Source organism: Oncorhynchus nerka, linkage group LG27, assembly GCF_034236695.1.
Source record: "Oncorhynchus nerka isolate Pitt River linkage group LG27, Oner_Uvic_2.0, whole genome shotgun sequence".
NCBI classification, from domain to species: Eukaryota; Metazoa; Chordata; class Actinopteri; order Salmoniformes; family Salmonidae; genus Oncorhynchus; species Oncorhynchus nerka.
The window spans coordinates 43,126,698-43,147,573 of NC_088422.1; the positions used below are offsets into that span (position 1 = coordinate 43,126,698).

General features: G+C 46.3%; 1 protein-coding gene across 1 annotated transcript; it reads right to left on the bottom strand.

The window, feature by feature from the left end:
- Positions 1-1,886: 1,886 nt before the first annotated feature.
- ercc6l2 (excision repair cross-complementation group 6-like 2) lies at positions 1,887-20,658 on the bottom strand. The gene is made up of 20 exons (XM_029638288.2): positions 20,369-20,658; positions 18,744-19,068; positions 18,540-18,648; positions 18,296-18,412; positions 17,946-18,139; positions 17,646-17,807; positions 17,234-17,441; positions 16,811-16,951; positions 16,453-16,569; positions 16,241-16,360; positions 16,041-16,112; positions 13,710-13,855; positions 13,389-13,484; positions 12,438-12,537; positions 11,478-11,630; positions 11,289-11,366; positions 8,762-9,839; positions 8,398-8,552; positions 8,066-8,241; positions 1,887-6,398 (listed from the first exon to the last, which is right to left on the bottom strand). The coding sequence occupies exons 1-20, from the start codon at positions 20,400-20,402 to the stop codon at positions 5,237-5,239; spliced, it is 4,743 nt and encodes a 1,580-aa protein (XP_029494148.2). The 5' UTR covers positions 20,403-20,658; the 3' UTR covers positions 1,887-5,236.
- Positions 20,659-20,876: the final 218 nt, after the last annotated feature.

The following is a 20,876-nucleotide window of genomic DNA, read 5'->3' on the forward strand; positions in this document are numbered from 1 at the left end:
CCATGGAAACTAGCTCTCACCTAATATTGTCCATTCAGTGATTTACACAAGGAGGGGAGGAAAAAAATATAATATAGTGGTCCTGTGTGGGTGGGCAAGAGGACAGAACTAAAAGCCTAGCAGTCTTTGAAGATGTGTCCTTCGTGACGGCCCTCCACTCTGAACACTGAGTGCTTGTTGTTTCAGTAAACAGAGGAAAGGGTCAGAGGAGCATCCAAAACAAGCCCGACAGCAACCACGGCCCACCCAACACGCATGCTTTGGAACCAGGCCGGACCACTCACCTCAACACACAGGCAGGCCCATGACAAATATATATATATTTTTTACTATAGCTTTCATATGGCTGGTTTCTCAATCAGAGGAATGTGCCGAGCTTGTCAGTTTGATACACCAGAATAAACATTCTAATATATACATTCTCTGACGTATGTATTTCTGTGACATAATTACCACCTTGTCCCTCAACTTTAGTTCTTGTGAACATCAACGATTTTCACCGCGTTTCAAGGCCTAATTATTTCTCCCCGAAGTAATATCACTTCTCTCCTCGACGCAGATCTTTGAAACTCAGAGTATAATTCCTACCCTTCATCTCCTCTTAACAGGATGCTGTGGTGAACTGTCAGCAAGCAGGCGGGGAGAGGGAAAGACAGAGGCAGAGAGGACCCCAAATTACAGGAAGAGAGATGGAAAGACAAAAAGGGAGAGAACGTGAGTGCGCACACAAGAGAGAACAGAGCGCACTTTACTCCACTCACATATGGCGGGGCTTTGTTTTTGTAGCCCTGCAAAAATAAACACAGGAGAGGCTACAGCTGGGGGGAGAGGAGAGGGGCCAGTGAGCCGCTTGCTTACCGAGCCCCCTGTTCACTAAACAATGGATCAGATGAAGCAGCCCTCTTTGGCAGTGCTAGACACGGCCCAGAAATGCCTTTCTTCTCTACGATTAGATCTCCCTACTCCAAATATTTACTCTACGGAAACGCACAATTTTCCATTGCATTTGTTCTGTTTGAAAGGAGACCTCCCTCGCTATCGGTCTCACCTTTTACAGTTTGACATGAGGGGGTTCAGTGTGAAGATGCATCTCTTGTCCAGAGAAACATGACGACTCTGACCTTATTTTACAAATCTATCATAGAACCACACATTTACTATTTCAGTCATTCCATCTAGGTGTGGAGAATGAGGTTTCAAGGAGATCGGAGTTCATTTTAGTTGTCTCACCAGTGGATCATTAATATTCGGGCAGGGGACTTAAACTTTTTTAGGAACCAGAGACTAAACAGGAGGATTATTCCTGTGTGTGTGTATCCAGTCTACCTCTTTTATGATGGAGAACAATAAGGAGAGGAAGGGCCCAGGAGCTAGTAAATTACACTGTTACAGCTAACAGGTCTCCTAGGAAACCAAGACAGGAATGGTTGCCCAATTGTACGTAATTTCCTAATGAAATGAGGGGAATTTTTTCTTCATTTTTCATTCAGAGACCTCCTCGGAGCGTTACCGTAACAACTGTGGGATATTCCCCCAACGTGATGGAGTTGTTTGCTTGCTGAGTCACCTATCTTGGGGAAGCAGGTAGCCTAGTGGTTGGAGCGTTGGGCCAGTAGCTGAAAGGTTGCTAGATCGAATCCCCAAGCTGACAAGGTAAAAATCTGTTGTTCTGCCCCTTAACAGTTAACCCACTGTTTCTAGGCCATCATTGTAAATAAGAATATGCGCTTAACTGACTTGCCTAGTTAAATGAAGGAAACATTTTTTAAATTGCTCCATAGGCCTTAATGAGACGTATATACACTCACTACATGGCCTCTTATTTACTGTATGCCGATGAATACCTGTGTACTGAACATAAACTCAGCAAAAAATGAAACGTCCTCTCACTGTCAACTGCATTTATTTTCAGCAAACTTAACATGTGTAAATATTTGTATGAACATAAGATTCAACAACAGACAAACTGAACAAGTTCCACAGACATGTGACTATGGAATAAAGTGTCCCTGAACAAAAGGAGGGGGGGTCAAAATCAAAAGTAACAGTCAGTATCTGGTGTGGACACCAGCTGCATTAAGTACTGCAGTGCACCTCCTCATGGACTGCACCAGATTTGCACTTTTCCACCAAGGCACCTGCAAGTTCCCGGACATTTCTGGGGGGGAATGGCCCTAACCCTCACCCTTCAATCCAACAGGTCCCAGACGTGCTCAATGGGATTGAGATCCGGGCTCCTCGCTGGCCATGGCAGAACACTGACATTACTGTCTTACAGGAAATCACACACAGAACGAGCAGTATGGCTGGAGGGTCATGTCAGGATGAACCTGCAGGAAGGGTACCACATGAGGGAGGAGGCTGTTTTCCCTGTAACGCACAGCGTTGAGATTGCCTGCAATGACAACAAGCTCAGTCCGATGACGCTGTGACACACCGCCCCAGACCATGATGGACCCTCCACCTCCAAATCGATCCCGCTCCAGAGTACAGGCCTCGGTGTAACTCATTCCTTCAACGATAAACGCAAATCCGACCAACACCCCTGGTGAGACAAAACCGCGACTCGTCAGTGAAGAGCACTTTTTGCCAGTCCTGTCTGGTCCAGTGACGGTGGGTTTGTGCCCATAGGCGACGTTGCCGGTGATGTCTGGTGAGGACCTGCCTTACAACAGGCCTACAAGCCCTCAGTCCAGCCTCTCTCAGCCTATTGCAGACAGTCTGAGCACTGATGGTTGGATTGTGTGTTCCTGGTGTAACTCGGCAGTTGTTGTTGCCATCCTGTACCTGTCCCACACGTGTGATGTTCGGATGTACCGATCCTGTGCAGGTGTTTTTACGTGGTCTGCCACTGCGGGGACGACCAGCAATAATGAGAAGGGAGTAATGGTTGGATGGACAGACGATGAATAGATGGTTTTAGGAATATATATTGTTTTTTTGGGGAGGGGGCTAATAGCAGCTGATGCATTATTTAAATGACTTATACATCCACATGCAAAATACATTAAATGAAACCAATGCTACAGAGGGGCAGAAATACCACATTCTGCCAAGGTTACCATCGCCTTCTTTTCTCAAATTCTTAGTTCCTCATGAAGAGCTGCGAGCTCCAATACTGCAGACGGACAGGTAACTGCCAAAATAAAACAAACACCAACCTCGTGTCTAAATAGGGCGTTGGGCCACCACGAGGTGCCAGACCTGTTTCAATGTACCTTGGCATAGATTCTACAAGCGTCTGGAACTCTATTGGAGAATGCGACACCATTCTTTCACAAGAAATTCCATCATTTGGTGTTTTGTTGATGGTGTTGGAAAACGCTGTCTCTGGCGCTCCTCCAGAATTTGGGTTGAGATCTGGTGACTGACACACACACTCACCCGTTAAACCCCCTATGCTCCTTTGCAACCCCACGTTCAAAGTCACTGAGATCTCTTCTTCTAGCCATGTTAGCCAAAATAATGGGCAACTAGGCATTTCTATACATGACCCTAAGCATGATGGGATATTAATTGCTTAATTAACTCAGGAACTAAACCTGTGTGGAAGCACCTGCTTTCAATATACTTTGCATCCCCCATTTACTCAAGTGTTTCCATCTCTGTAGAAACCTGAGAGGAAAGGCCTCCATTGGCCTTTCTTTCACCAATCACACCATACGCTCTCTGTCTCTCTGCAAGTAAACCCAGCCAGCCAGATGGATGGACAGACACTTGGGTAATTGTGACAGGGAATCCAGAATGTCCTCTCACCGTCCTGACACACAGAGAAAAGACCCTAATAGGGAAGTTAGAAAAAGCCAGCAGTCCATTTTTTGGGTCAAAAGTGATGCCCAAAATGGGGAACAAAATACAGCAAAACAGAGTGAAAAGATGGTAGACACAAGTGGACCCATAATCCAGTGAACACAAACAACTCTTTGACTCTTGTACTCTTTGACTCTTGTCTTTTTAGTCCTCAGTGCCTCTTGCTAAACATGTTCCACCTGTTTATATTTATTGACATCCGTCCAGAGGACAGAACAGCACTCGGTTTGCGTTTCTCACGTCACTGAAGAGCTGGAATCCTTTTAGATAGCTTTTAGACAGGACAACATTGGGAATCATTGGGGCATGATGTACTGTAGAGGTGTCCAATTCTTTACAATCATTTAGTGCATTTCTAAAACCTTTTAAGCCTGACTGTCATTGCACTTGAACGAGACTGAGCAAAGAGCGGAGGGGGAGGTAGATGGGAATCTGTTCGTGGCGTGAGTTTGAGGAGGAAAGAGATATAGAAAGGGCTTTTTTTATTCTCCTCAGTCTCAGATTTGAACAGGCGTGGCAGATGTGTAGCCTGTCTGTGTGCACCTTCTACCACCCAGAAGGGCTACACACACGGCTTTGGCAGCGGAGCTGAGTGTTCTGTTGAGGCACGTATTAGTCTTGTTGTTTATTGGTAGCTATCAGCACTTTCTCATTTCAGCTAAACAAAACACATTAACAGAGCTGCACCCTTAGGGGCTCTGCTTACCTCAGCTGAGAGGTCAAACAGCTGTGTGGCTTTCTCTCTCTCTCACACACCTCTATACAGTAACTATCAGAGATGGTATACAACAGTGGTCCCCAAAATGGTGGGCCACGACCCACAGATTTTACCTCATTAATGCTCTAATGGTGCAGCAGCGGCCTCCACTCTGAGGCCATTAGAAGCAGAGCTGAGCCCAACCACAGCCTGTCATTTTGCAGACTACTGATGCGGGAAGGAGCGCCCCGGGCATGTACCCACCACAGGCCCTGCCCCCAGACAGCCCCTGGCCCACTTCCCATACACACCGTCTATTGAGAAAGAGTATTTAAGAAAACTAGTCCAAGCCTTGCGGAAGACAGAAACACAGACAAAGAGACAGAGACACCTACCTGCCATGTAGGTGGCCAGACATGAGATTCTCAGGCTGGTGGTCACTAATTAGTTGAGCAGGAAACATGGGTTACCACCACTGACACAGTCAGACCATGTCTGGCCCAAGTCAATGGCACATGGCATTAATGTTCTGAATTACAATGTACATTTCCATACATGAGTACGCACACACATGGTTTGTCTACACACACACACACACACACCTATTTATCAATCTATAATTTCAGGATAGGTTACAGTAACCAAAACGATTAAATTTTTCATTTTAAAAAAAGCATAAGAATAATAAAAGTCGAACGCAAAATACATGTCGTCATGTCTCCCCCAAAATCACTTCTTCCACAGGAACTTGTCGTTCCTCTTCCAAAGTGACGTGTTCCCTTTCTCCTCTCCTCCCCCTGTTCCTCCTCTGGCCCTGACGCTAGCACTCTCACACACCCTCTCTACCTCCGACGGGTCCGTCAGTTTGTTGATCCTCTCCTCGTTACCCTCCTCCAAAATGTCCCAGAAGTCTCTGTGGCTGTTCTTTGACCTCTCAGGGGCTGGAGAGAAAAGTGGTGTAATGGGGTGTGTGAGGGGTGTGGTGATGGATCGAGAGGGGGGAGTAGTAGTAGTAGAAGAAGGGCCTGGGACGGATTTTGTCAGGGGCCGAGGGTGGGGTGTGCTGGGCGGTTTGGGAGGCGTTGTAGGGTGACAGGAGGCAGGTGTGGCAGAGTGAGAAGTGGGTGTGAAGACAGCCCGTGAGGTAGGGGTTTTTGGGAAGGCCCTCGAAGGCTCTGAGGAGGCCTTGCTCCTGGGTCGTAGCAGGTCGTCCAGGATAGAGGTGTCTCCTAGCAGCTCTGTGAGGAGGACCTGCTGGCTGGGGGGAGAGGAAGGCTGAGCTCTGTACCGCTGCCTCCCCACAACCTCACTCTTCCTGGGGGAGGACAGCAGGCTGCTCCTCCCTCTCTGAGGGCTGGCTGTGGGCTTAGCCTGGGGATGGCTGAGAGCTGAAGAAGAGGAGGAGGAGGAGGAAACGGGTTGAGCTCTAGAGGCCCCTGGTCCCAGAGGACTACTCCTACTATTGTCCAGGTCTGAGCTGGAGCACTGAGCAGCTCTGGACATTCCACTATTACCACTCTTCTTCTTCCCTCCTCTGGCGTTCCGGACCATCTGCTCCTCAGAAGAGGGAACATCCCTCTGGGGTTCTGGAACGGACCTATGTCGGGTTCTAGGTTCTGCTTGGGGTTCTAGAGCAACTCTCTGGTTCCTTTTGGAGTTGGGTCTGTGTTTGGTTGTAGAGGAGGAAGGGGTTGTCCTGTTAACTTTGGGCTGGGCTGTGTGTGGTTCTGCGAAGTTCTCCCTGATGGTGGAAGCCACCTCAGGGCCCTGGTCAGTGTAGTACTGTCGTAGCTGAGCCAGTCTCTGGGCAGAGGTACTCCTCAGAACCTCCTCAGCAAACTGTCTCAATGAAACAGATCCAAATACACACGCCATCTCCTCCAGCTGCTGCCTACATGGGGAACACACACACAGGATTCGGCTCAGAGAGCGTAGGAAAGTTGCGTGATAACATATTAGAAAATAGGAAAATGTTGGCTTGAAAGTAGGTGAGCTTGATGCTTCATGGATATATATACAAACGTATGTGGACACTCTTTCAAATGAATGGATTTGGCTATTTCAGCCACACCCGTTGCTGACAGGTGTATAAAATCGAGCATGCAGCCATGCAATCTCCATAGACAAACATTGGCAGTAGAATGGCCTTACTGATGAGCTCAGTGACGTTCAACGTAGCACTGTCATAGGATGCCACCTTTCCAACAAGTCAGTTCATCAAATTTCTGCTCTGCTAGAGCTGCTATTGTGACGTGGAAACGTCTAGGAACAACAACGGCTCAGCCGCGAAGTGGTAGGCCACACAAGCTCATAGAAAACTGTTCATCGGGAGCTTCATGTAATGGGTTTCCATGGCTGAGCAGCCACACACAAGCCTAAGATCACCATGCGCAATGCCAAGCGTCGGCTGGAGTGGTGTAAAGCTCGCCGCCATTGGACTCTGGAGCAGTGGAAACACGTTCTCTGGAGTGATGAATCATCCATCCCCATCTGGCAGTCCGACGGACTAATCTGGGTTTGGCGGATGCCAGGAGAAAGCTATCTGCTGTAATGCATACTGTCATCTGTAAAGTTTGGCGGAGGAGGATTAATGGTCTGGGGCTGTTTTTCATGGTTCAGGCTAGGCTCCTTAGTTCCAGTGAAGGGAAATCTTAACACTACAGCATACAATGACATTCTATTCTGTGCTTCCAACTTTGTGGAAGGCCCTTTCCTGTTTCAGCATGAGAATGCCCCAGTGCACAAAGCGAGATCCATACAGAAGTGGTTTGTCAGGGTCAGTGTGGAAGAACTTAATTGGCCTGCACAGAGCCCTGACCTCAACCCCATCGAACACATTTGGGATGAATTGGAGCGCGAACAGCGAGCCAGGCCTAAACGCCCAACATCAGTTCCCGACCTCACGAATGCTCTTGTGGCTGAATGGAAGCAAGTCCCTGCAGCAATGTTCCAACATCTAGTGGAAAGCCTTCCCAGAAGAGTGGAGGCTGTTATAGCAGCAAAGGGGGGACCAACTCCATATTAATGCCCATGATTTTGGAATTAGATGTTCAACGAGCAGGTCCACATATTTTTGGTTATGTTGTGTATATTTAGGATACATTTCTGATCGTCATGGAATGATATAGGGTCCTTTTTCTAAGACAGGCGCAACTGTCTCCAAAAACAACATGGACAAACCATATTCTGTCACAGCCATTAAAACAGGAACTAACCATATTCTGTCACAGCAATTAAAACAGGAACTAACCATATTCTGTCACAGCCATTAAAACAGGAACTAACCATATTCTGTCACAGCCATTAAAACAGGAACTAACCATATTCTGGGAGTCTCAGGTTAACTGTGGTATTGGAGGGGAAAGGCAGTACTGTAGAGCCTGAACACAACTGGCTAATCTTTGGCAAGGTTCTGGGAAATGGTTGAGAGGGTTAGCTCAGAGGTGGTCTCACACACACACACACAAAGGAGAACCCCTTTCTACCAGTTGAGTGCGCTGCACACCATAACGGTGGTTAGATTTGGCTCTCTGCCCTGCCCTACCAGGAATAACTCACCTTCGGATGGTTCCGGGGGTCTCTCCGATAATGACGGTGGTGTGTTGGGTGGGGTGGTGGACGCTCCTGATGGTGTGTGTGACTGGGTGGTCCACACTGGGTCTGTGCACTGCTCCCACCCAACCAACATCATTATTATGGGAAGTATAGAATGGTGGAGTGTGTTCAGGCTGGGTCTGTAAAATACGCACACGCACAGATTTGATCAATTCCTTCTAATCACACTGACAAGGAAGGGACAAGGAAAAGGGGTTAGGGAGTTGATTTGGAATAGGACACTAGACTATCGACTCGTTGGGTGGTTTGGGCTTCACCAGGTAGTGAGTGTGTACCTTCTGTGTGTCCCGGAGTTCATTGGCTGGAAGCTGGGAGAACCTCCTGCGCTCAAACACGTCTCTGAGAGCGGCTCTGCTGATTCGCTCCTCGGCCTTGCTCCCGCCCACCACATGTTGGTTAGAGTGGGTGTAAACCACCTCCCGTACACCACCTACAACACCCACACAAATAGGAGATATAAGTCTGTACTTACAGGCAAATTCTACTCTAACTCTTGGTATAGAATTGGGCCTGTATCCCAGAAGCATGTCAGAGTAGCAGTCCTGATCTCCTCTGAGATGCTTTGTGAATACAAGCCCCTGATGTTTGCTGACACACATGATACGACAGTTGTTGTTTTTTATCCCATTTTGACCTTACCTAACACATTGTCAATCGTTCCACAGGGCGGTCCTTTGGCAGAAGGGACAGTCTGGTTCACTTTTGGGTTTGTAAACGCCCTCGCTCCGTGTTGGTCTGTCTGTGGGCCTCGGCCATGATTGTGGTTCTGTGGGGCTGTAACAGATCGGACTCTTTCGACTGCAGTGTGGTTTTCGTCTGAGGAGGTAAAAGTCTCAATGTCCTCTGCTTGTCTGGTTCTTCTACTCTGGTCTACTGGTCTGTTGCTGGTCTCTCTCTTACTACCACCATCTCTCCCCATCTCCCTCCTTCTCAGGTGTGCTGGGGGTCTCTTAAGCACATGAGTTTGTGCACAAGGTTTGATTAGCTCCTCAATGTCTATGTCCTCAGACTCAGAGTCAAACATCACCTGGTGCATTCTGGAAACTGGAGTTTTAGTGTTAGATCGTTTGCTTCCACTGGAGGGGGGTAAATCATCATCACTGTCCTCCTCCACCCTCCTCTTCCTCCTTATTCCTTGTTTTCGATTTTGTATTTTTCTCCCCATGTCATCACTCTCTCCAGACAGTGTAACAGGATCATGGTCTCGCCCCCTCTGTCCATCCCATCTCCCTCCATTCCTTTCTTCCTCTCTCTCAGAGCCACTGGAGACGTCCCAGTCGTTCTTCAGAGGAGCTGCATCCAAGTGGTTCCCACACTTGGGGGCCAATGTAGGGGTCTGGGGGCCCCCACTCCCTGCGGTGCTGAGGCCCTTTGGTGCCATGGCAGAAGTGTCTTCATCACTGTCCTCTTCAGAATCACTCCTTCCCCCCTCACTCTGGCTATGCTCCCCTGATTCTGACCCTGATCCAGCCCTGACCCCTGACCTCTGGAGCAACCTGGAGAAGCCATGCTGAAGGAGACTGAGTCGGCCAGGAAGGGTAGTGTTTGCCTTCTCCACCTTACTCCTGTCCCCCTGTTCCCCCTCCTCCTCACTGCCACTGCTGAAGTCCAGTACCCCCCTGGTTGTTGCCCTGGGGATCCTCGAGGCCCCTACACTGCCGATCGCCCCTCCATTGCCCAGTTCACAGTGGTCCCTTGCGGAAACCTCCCCAGCCTCCTGCAACACAAGGTCAACAGAGTCTTTATATTTAAAAAAAAAATATATATATATATATATATCAACTATTTTTAAACCCTTGGCCCAAGATTGGTAATTTACAGGTCTTATTATGAGCTTGCTTTTGCTAAGGTGGGAGGGGTGGCAATATCTGAGGTTTGTCGTTAAAAACATTGGCCAATGTGCCAATTTCAGGCAGCGCTGGTGGGGGTATTTAAACTAACTGAAGGCTGGTCTTAGAGGTAACGCGGTTGGTTAAGGCATGGATTTGAACAGCGGAAGAGCAACCTACCCAGCAGTGATGCACAGTTCCCATATGCACATGGAACAAGAGAGAGGCGATTTTGTTTTTGTCCATACACCTCGTATTTAGAAATATAAAAAAAGTCATGTTTTTTTGTTGAATTTGATCAAATGAAATCAAGCATAGCCTCCCCTCCTCTCAATGAAGGCTGCTTCTTTTTTTTGTCCTGACCAAAGCATTCGCTAAGTAGTCAAGACCATTGATAAAGGGTTTGGCTCGGGAGACCGCTTCAAAATAAATCTTCACAATTCCCACTGTGAAAATAGCAAAAAAATGTAGGACAAACAAAAAGACGTATAGCTCTACCGTCAGTGCTAAGATTTACCACTGCGTTAGGTCTGGTAGGAAAGCAGCACTAATGAGATCGACAAAGCTATGGAGTCTTCTGTATGTTGTATTTGGTTGTGACCTGGGGCTGATGGCATCACTAGGCTACAGAACAGGATTGGTCATTCATAAAGAATTTAGCAGTGCTAGGTAATGCAAAGATGCTCGTAACAATAAATCATCCATACATAAATGTGACATGCCATGAGTCATGAATATGAAACAATAGGATACATTGTAGCTTTTATAGCGTGCATGGGAGTTATGCGAGGGCCTTTATGAGTGGGACCACCGACAGCGATACTAATCTTATGGTTTTTGCCAACCAGATGACTCCTCCGTTGTGTGTGTGTGTGTGAATACACCCTGGTGTATTGTCTATGGCTATTAAAGTCTGAACATCCCCCGGTACATACCCAGCCTACTAAAAAGGGACAGTTGTGTTGGGTCTTAGCTGGGAACTGTCACAGTAGATAGAAGCCAAACTATTGGGTAAATAAATACCACACAACAGAACAGACGGCCTTCAGTGTGGTCTGGTCCTGGCATTACAGAGGGATAATTATGTCCATCTGTTGGGACACTATCACAGAGAGAATGTGAAAGAGAGATGGGGGGAGGGGGAAAAGGGGGAGAAAGAGTAAGAAGGGGCCGGTGAAGGAGACAGGAAGACGCACGTGTGAGGAATTGTCTCTTTCACGTGGGAATGGAGGGATGAGAGGGAATGGAGGGATGAGGGGGCCGCCTGGGAAAGGAGAGGGAGTGAGAGATGGGAAAGACGCGCCCGTCACGGGTCCCTGAGAAAGGCAGTTACTCACGCTCTCGCTCTTCCTCTCCTCCTCTTCCCCTGTGTGGGTGCTGGACGTCATTACTCCTACCTCCACTCGTCCCTCCCGCTGAGAGGAACACACGCACACACTTGAGCGTACATAAACAGAAATAGAAATACACACAAACATGTAACACACAGTACCAGGGTTGTCCACACAGGCTGTTTGACTTCTGACCTCCAGTATTCTCCTGGTGAGGCAGGTCCCCTGGGTCTGCAGCCTGAAGAGGTTCTGTATCCCAAACAGCTCCCCCTTCTGGTCGTCGGACCCCTGCACTGCATCAAAGTACCGCCGGGCACTCTCCTTACCCATCACAGAAGACTGTAACTGCTGCAGAGTCACAGACAGGGATGGAGGGAGAGAAGATTAGATGGTTGGTTTCCCCATCTAAATACCAATATCAAATGGGTCGTTCCATTTCAGCAAGCCATTGTTTTGAATTGGTTTCTGTAGTTAAGAACATATCGGATAAGCATTCCTGCAACAGTATTTTTGTTGAAATATAATTTGATCTGAGAAACTAAGCTAATTGATTGTACCCTAATTGGCCATTTCAATGTATAGGATTAATCTAATATTCAATAAATATAGTATCCAACATCCGATTTGGACCAACCCTCTTCTTAAAACCGACTACGGGAGGAATCCAAATAAAATGGTCAAAAGTCACCCACAGAACTCCCAAAGCTCACACCAACATCCAGTATATAATATCAGTTCTCTAAGTAGTATGAAGTTGCGTATTGGAGTATTGTTTATTCATACTATGTAATATATTCTCAGTGAATTTGGTGATGTGTTTTCCCCTTGTTCAGAGAAATTAGCCATTGAAGTAGCTTGCATTTTCCCCCATAAATTAGTGTGAAAGTACCAGCTTTGCCCACAAGATATCGCTATTCCTGCTACTGCCACACCCGTTTATCCATTTCTCTGGTCTCTTGTTTAATAAATGGATCGCAACATTTTCTTTGCAACTTTGGGTAGAAAACGAATAGTTTTTGCTCATGATGAAAATACATTGTGTGGTTATCCTCACAATTCAAGCCAATCCTCCATGAAAGCAATTTAGAAATCCTCAAACACAATAATTGTATGTGCAGACAGCATACTGTGATGAAAGTCTTAGGATGACTGTACCTGTTTGTAGACCTGGCGCAGGTAGATGACCTCCTCCACTGTTCCCAGAGAGATGAGTCTGAACACTGTCACGTCCCTGCACTGGCCTATACGATATGCCCTGAGGAGAGGTCATACACTGTCAAGTCCTTGCACTGGCCTATACGATAAGCCCTGAGGAGAGGTCACATCATGGAAATAAAAAGGAATACAAGAGGGGTCCCCATTCAGGTCAATAAGCCATAAAGGGTGACCTATGGGTCCCACACCAGCAAGGAGATCACTGTTGTTAACACTGGCATTGTGTATACAGACATAGAATATGAGACTGAAAGATTTGGCATGGGTCCCCAGATCCTCAAAAAGTTCTACAGCTGTACCATCGAGAGCATCCTGACTGGTTGCATCATCACCTGGTATGGCAACTGCTCGGCATCTGACCGTAAGGCGCACCAGAGGGTAGTGCGTACGGCCCAGTACATCACTGGGTCCAAGCTTCCTGCCATCCAGTAATAGGCGGTGTCAGAGGAAAGCCCATAAAATTGTCAGAGACTCTAGTCACCCAAGTCATAGACTCTTTTCTCTGCTGCAACACCGCAAGCTGTACCGGAGCGCCAAGTCTAGGACCCCCTCCATTTATTTTGTACACTGCTGCTACTTGATGTTTTATCACTTCACCCCTATCTACATGTACAAATTACCGCAACTAACCTGTACCCCTTGTATATAGCCTCGTTATTGTTAATTATACTTTTTTACTTTAGTTTATTTGGTAAATATTTTCTTAACTCTTCTTGAACTGCGCTGTTGATTAAGGGCTTGTAACTAAGCATTTCATGGTAAGGTCTACACTTGTATTCGGCGCATGTGACAAAGTTTGATTTGATACAACAAATTGGAAAGAACCCTGTAAGGTTCTATGACTATGTACTTCTATGTAAGTACATGGCATGTATGGATATTGCAGCATACCTGTCAATTGCCTGCAGGTCATTGGCAGGGTTCCAGGTGGGATCAAACAGGACCACAATGTTGGCCCCGACAAAGTTCAGGCCCAGACCCCCTGCCCTGGGGGGAGAAACAGACAAGCGAACCTACAGTCAGTGGTTCATTCATTTCAAACATAGCTGTGTCCCAACTGGCACGCTATTCCCTATATAGTGCACTACTTTTGAGCAGGGCCGTGCACTATGTAGGGAATAGGGTGCCATTTGGGGGACACACATCCAACACAATCATATTGCTGTGCTCTATTAAAGCAGAGCTATGAGGGTTGGTGGGAGTGGCACTGACATGGTGGAGACCAGGCAGAGGTTGATGTCAGGGCAGCTGTTGAACTCTTTGACGATCTTCAGCCTCTCTCTGGGCTTGGTGTTGCCATCCAATCTGCTATACTCCAGCCCATCTGCCATGCAGTAGCTCTCCAGCACGTCCAGCAGCTGAAGGGTTAACACAGCATATTGAGAACACTTCCTTTTGGTGACGTGGCGTGTTACCAAATCAAATTTATTTATATAGCCCTTCGTACATCAGCTGATATCTCAAAATGCTGTACAGAAACCCAGCCTAAAACCCCAAACAGCAAGCAACGCAGGTGTAGAAGCACGGTGGCTAGGAAAAACTCCCTAGAAAGGCCAAAACCTAGGAAGAAAACTAGAGAGGAACCAGGCTGTGAGGGGTGGCCAGTCCTCTTCTGGCTGTGCCGGGTGGAGATTATAATACGGCCAAGATGTTCAAATGTTCATAAATGACCACAAGTATACAGGGCATTGGAAAAGTATTCAGACCCCTTCCCTTTTCCACAGTTTGTTACATTACAGCCTTATTCTATGATAGATTAAATAAAACATGTTCCTCATCAATCTACACACAATATCCCATAATGACAAAGTGAAAACGGCTTTTAGAAATGTTTGCAAAATGTATTAAAAATAAAAAACAAATACCATATTTACATAAGTATTCAGACCCTTTGCTATGACACTCGAAATTGAGCTCAGGTGCATCCTGTTTCCATTGATCATCCTTGAGATGTTTCTACAACTTGATTGGAGTCCACCTGTGGTAAATTCATTGATTGGATGTGATTTGGAAAGGCACACACCTGTCTATATAAAAGGTACCACAATTGACAGTGCATGTCAGAGCAAAAATCAAACCATGAGGTCGAAAGAATTGTCAGATCTGGAGAAGGGTACCAAAACATTTCTGCAGCATTGAAGGCCCCCAAGAACACAGTGGCCTCCATCATTGTTAAATGGAAGAAGTTTAGAACCACCAAGACTCTTCCTAAAGCTGGCCGACCAGCCAAACTGAGCAATCGGGGGAGAAGGGCCTCGGTCTGGGAGGTGACCAAGAACCCGATGGTCACTGACAGTGCTCCAGAGTTCTTCTGTGGAGATGGGAGAACCTTCCAGAATGACAACAATCTCTGCAGCACTCCACCAATCAGGACTTTATGGTAGAGTGGCCAGACGAAGCCACTCCTCACTAAAAGGTACAGGACAGCCCACTTGGAGTTTGCCAAAAGGCACCTAAAGGACTCTCAGACCATAAGAAACAAGATTCTCTGGTCTGATGAAACCAAGATTGAGCTTTTTGGCCTGAATGCCAAGCATCACATCTGGATGAAACCTGGCACCATCCCTACAGAGAAGCATAGTGGTGTGGTGGCAACATCATGCTATGGAAATGTTTTCCAGTGGCAGGGACTAGGAGACTAGAAAGGATCAAGGCAAAGATGAACGAAGCGAAGTACAGACTGGGGCGAAGGTTCACCTTCCAACAGGACAACAACCCTAAGCACACAGCCAAAACAATGCGGAAGCGGCTTTGGGACAAGTTTCTGAATGTCCTTGAGTGGTCCAGACAGAGCCAGGACTTGAACCCGATCAAACATCTCTGGACAGACCTGAAAATAGCTATGCAGCGACGCTTCCCATCCAACCTGACAGAGCATGAGAGGATCTGCAGAGAAGAAATGGGAGAAACTGCCCAAATACAGGTGTGCCAATCTTATAGCGTCATACCCAAGAAGAATCGAGGCTATAATCACTGCCAAAGGTGCTTCAACAAAGTAAAAGGCAATTCACTTATTTTTTACTATTTTCTACATCGTTTAATCAGTTTGATATCAGTTTCTTATTTTTAATATATTTGCAAAAAAAAATATCTAAACCTGTTTTTGCTTTGTCATTATTGGTTAATTAATGCGTGTATATTTATGAAGGAAAAAAAACTACTTAATTTTAGAATAAGGCTAAAACGTAACAAAATGTGGAAAAAGTAATTGGGTCTGAATACTTTGATTGCACTGTACGCTTAAAGGGATAGTTTCCTCATCGTGTAAGCAGTCTATGGACAAAGTAAGGAAGACAGCAATCAATGCTTTGGTTGTGTCTGAACTAGAGCTCTGACACCATCTAAAGCCCAGTACATGATCTCACCATTATCTACCACAGCCATTTTCCTACACACACACTAACACCCCTACAGATCCCCCAACTCTCACACATGACATCTACAGTACATACACACAAACACAGAGAGACACACACATACAAACAGTTAGACACAAATGACAGAATCCCTGTGGCTACCAAACACAATTAACACACGTTTTACCTTAGTGGAGAGGGAAAATAATAGCACTTTGTCTTTTCTCTGCATGTAATGTTTCAACAACCTCTGGAGAACCTATGACAGGGTGTAGAGGAAGAGGGATATCAACCAAGGATCCAAATGAGACATACTTCTCTTAAAAACCTAATACTATATGTAAACATATGAGCCTACCTAACTACCTTTGCCATTGACCAACCTACCTTCATCTTTCCGCTGTACATGGGGTCTGACATGGCCTCAAATGCTGCCTGCTTGCATTTCTCTGTGAAGTCAGGAAACTTCTGGAACACCGTCTCACAGATCTCATTCACATACTGCTCCTGAGAGAGCACAGTATGTCCACATGTTAAACCAAACAGAACTTGTCACGTTCAGTAAAATAATAACCAGGACTTCACTCCTGAGAGCGTACCTGCTTTTTGCTGGTGTTCCACTTGGCTTGCAGTAAAGCCACGTGGTTGGCCACCTTCCTGAGAATGGCCAAGTAACTGAAGTACAGGTCTGTCACACGCACACCCCGAGCATTCACCTGTAGTGTACAAGAGACCAAACATTTACATCACCTCCCAGGGAAGGCCTATCACAATAAAGTCAACATTACTGACAACATTGTGACCATTGCTTAGTCTAGGTGACCTATCAAGACCAAACAATGATTCAAACCTTGACTGATGTTCACTGAACTAAAGAGTGCAAAACGGTTAATAACAGATTTCTTCATAGTGGGTCAAATAGAGGTTATAACACAACTGTTCCTGTCATAAGCCGACCTTGTAGCAGCACTTCCTGCGGGAGTGTCCACTGTGACAGTCACACTTCTCTGAGGAGCGCAAGAGCAGGGTGACGTCCTCCGTGTCCAGTACCGCCTGGTACACAGTCTGCTGGAATGACGTCAGCGAACAGTACACCACCTGGCCATAGATGGAGGAGCCATTCACTTAGTGAGATGTTTGAAACCACCTGCTAGACCAGGGATATTCGCATTCAAGGCCAGAGAATTCATTCAATTAGGGTTGTAAAATTCCGGTAACTTTCCCAAAATTCCCAGGTTTTCCATGAATCAATTGTTGGAAAATTCCTGAAATCAGGAGAGAATAAGCAGGAATACTCCCAACTAGGATTTCTGGAAAAGTTACCAGAATTGCACAACCCTAATTCATGAACATGAACCCTGTGTGGAAGTCTCCACTCACCCTGTCGTCTTTTTTGGGCAGCTGCTCTCTGATAAGAGCCTTGGTCCTCCGGAGAAACCAATGGGAGAGCTTCGCAGCCAGGGCCCGGACCGCCCTCCTGCCCGTCGCTAGGGCCCGCTTAGTTACGCTGTGCTTCTGCCCCAGTTCGATGGGGTCCGAAAACATATTCTTGAAGTTACCCAGGCTGCCAAGGCAACGAGGGATGGCCCTGAAGTACACAAAGGAAGAAGGTCAATCCCAAGAGAAAGAGTGGTTTAGAAGGAAATGGTGTGCACTGGGTATTGGGATGTTTTTTGGGGTAACCTCTGGACTAATCATTGCACTAATACGTGTCTAATAAAGGGTAATCAGTCGTACTGTAGCAGCAGTGATAGAAACAGTAGTAGTAGTTATATTGCCAGTGTAGACCCACCAGTCCATGACACACCAGAGCTCATCCAGGTTGTTCTGCAGGATTGTGCCAGTGAGGCCCACTCTGACCGGACACCTCAGATCCTTCATTGCCCCAGTGATCTGGGAGTTGGGGTTCTTGATCTTGTGGGCCTCGTCCACTATCACAGCAGACCAGTCAATGCTGGAATTGAAGACCGGCCACACAGTCAAAATGCGTGGCAGGCTTATAGTTGGAGTTTCACGGTAGGATTAGGAAACGGGTCTACTATGGTTTTAGGCTACACACGCCAACACACCTAATTATCTTAGCTAACGTTACCTGTTAAACTGCTCCAGATAGAGGCGTAGGGTCTCGTAGGTGGTGAGGGCGATCTCAGAGCGTCCCCTCCGGATGCGAGCCAGCTCCTCCTCTTTCCTCAGACCGTGGACTACAACGGTCAGGAAGTGACCCCACGTCTCCAGCTCCTCTTTCCAGTTGTACAGCACCGACAGAGGGGCCACAATCAAGAACACCTGGGCACAATCATGGATAATATAACAACACCTACACAGGACCCTAACAGAGAGCATGGGCATGCACATGTGGGTTTTAACATTTTTGTAACTATCAGTCAGTTTTCAGCCACAAAGAGTGCTACCCTTGTGGGAAATCTATAGCTCAATATCTACCTTTCGGGGTTTGCTTCGCTGTGTGGGGATCTGAGTGAGAAGAAACTGAGGCCTGTTGTTCTCAATGTCTTCCCATGTCCCTGTTTTACCCAGCACAGCAGCCAGGAAACCAATGACCTGTTAACAGACACACACGTCAGTCATGAACAGCAGGTCTTTCTTCACATGATAACTCCAATAGTGCTAATACTCTAGCTACATACCGTCAACAATCAGGTTTCTGCAGAGACAGTCTAGTTTTTACCTGAATGGTCTTGCCCAGGCCCATGTCATCTCCCAGGATACATCCTCTGGACTGGGCATAGTTGTCATAGATGAACTGGATCCCTTCCTTCTGGTAGTACCTCAGGTACCTGTTGACGGCATCTGATTAAGGCCCCATTCGTACAGCAAAAACAACCTGGGAAGCCCAGCAAAATCCCAGCTTCCTAGTTAACAGCTCACGTACCTGTTGATGGTGTATGGGACTGCCACACCACTCGGTGACAACACCAAGGGCTCTGATGGCCCGGGAGGTGTCTGGCTGCAGAGGAATAGAGGCTTCTCCTGGGCAGACACTACACTGGTGGACGACTGGTTTGTGTCTGGTCTCTGGAGTTTACAGACTGGAAAGACTGCCTCCTCTTCTTCATCTTCATCATGTTGATCTGTGAACTTCACCAGTGCCATGTCCTCACCATGAGAAGTGGAAGGGAGTTTCTGGATTGTCCCCTCTCGTAGTAGGGTGCCATCTCTGAGGCTGGGAGCGAGGCATCTGTCGCCCTCATGCCACACTGTTTATGGGAGGGAGGGAAAATCATGGCTTGGTTAGTTATGTCAGGTTAGCTATATAAATACCTAGACAGCAAGCAGCGTTAGGGAGTAGTGAACTACATGTAATTTAACTACATTTTGCAGTCGTTATGGGAGGGAGAGAGTAGTTAACTAATTACTTGTTTTGCCATGTAGCGGTGTAGCTAACTACTGGAACTACATACAACTTTCTTTGAAAAACTAAATGAAAAGAATTGGTGAAGTTGGCAAGAATGTACTTTATTTTCGGCATCAGACCTGCTGAATGCTCACTTGAAACAGTTTTTGTTTTTAATAGGCTAAATTACCAGTGGTGACCTTCAGGGCAGGTTGAGCCCCACCCGTTAAGCTAAAAATATATATATTTTGTGTTGCCTGTTTTGCATGTGATTCTGGCATTAATACGTGTCACATATCAGTTTGCAAACAATGTAAACAAAAATATATATAATATTGAGTTAATAAAGCCGCATACAGTTGAGTAAGGCAGCTCCAAAATACAGGTGTTTCAGCCTAGCCCAGTGCTTTCTGGGGTGGTGGGGCAGGCAGCAGAAAATACAGAGCGTAGAGGTTGGTAATGTTCTCTAGTTACACCGTGAATGGCTCCGTGTTCTGTCACTCATGGGGACACTACGTCGCCGCAAACTCTACGGGGAGAGTTGGACATTCAAGCTCCTTGGGTGCTGCCATAGAGTTACATTAGAAGTGCCCATCAAAGAAGGCTCAAGATCATTGGCCACAGATATAGCATAATTTGACATAATTTTATCTACCGTAGCTTTGATTGGACTGCACATGTCAACATTATACCTTTGATCTTAGCTAACAAGCAAGACAAGCAGTCATCATGAATCACGTTGACAATCTACGGGCAAATCCTTTTCAATCCTTGTCATATGAAGAGAAATATAGCATCGCTAAGGGATTCACTCCGTGGTGCTGAAAAGAAAGCTCTGCTGTTGGGACAGCTTTATGTAGACCCTAAAAGTTTCTGGGACCCGTTTGTCACCGTGATATTCATGTATGTGCTGTGTAGTGGCTTTGCTGGAATCCATCTAAAAACATTTAGGGGAATTTGCCTCACCAGGATTTAACTTAACGTTCCATGCTAAAATCACCACCGTAAAATACACATTATGTTAACATCCAACTCAAGACAATGTGAGTTTAACAGTTAACTTATGCTACTAGCTAGCTAGCTGGCTATGTGACTGTTTTGAGAAACAAACTTTTAAAGCTCAACGAGCTAATTATCTCCCATTAAGCGTCTGCGTAACAAACCTTTTATGTCAGCTGTGGAAGTTGAAGCCATCATCAAAAAGCATTGTGGCAAGCTGTAACTAGCTAAAGCATAAGCAGACAAGCTCACGTTAACTAGTAAGACAAGTCTCTTCACTGTCTGGCACAGACAGTAAAATAGCGTTTAGCTAGTTAGCTAAATTTACACTCGATAACTAAAAGATTTAGTATTTTCACGGGACAGTAATATGTATAGCTAGCTAGCTAGATCTTTGAGACCTATCTTGCCCGTACTTGTCAGCGTCGCTAGCTAGCAAGCGTTCTGCTGTTTATCTAGTTTAAGCATTCGGCGTCGCACTTTCAACAATCACCCTGGCTGCCAAAACACTAATTGTCAATTCAAACGAAACTAATAATAAAACCAAAATATAATTAAATGTGTTCTTTATTTTCCCTGAAATATCTAAAAGTGAACATTTATAATTGCTTCAATATGTTAATATTAATAGAAAGTGCTACCTGTTGTGCAATTTAGGCCCAGCGGAAGGGA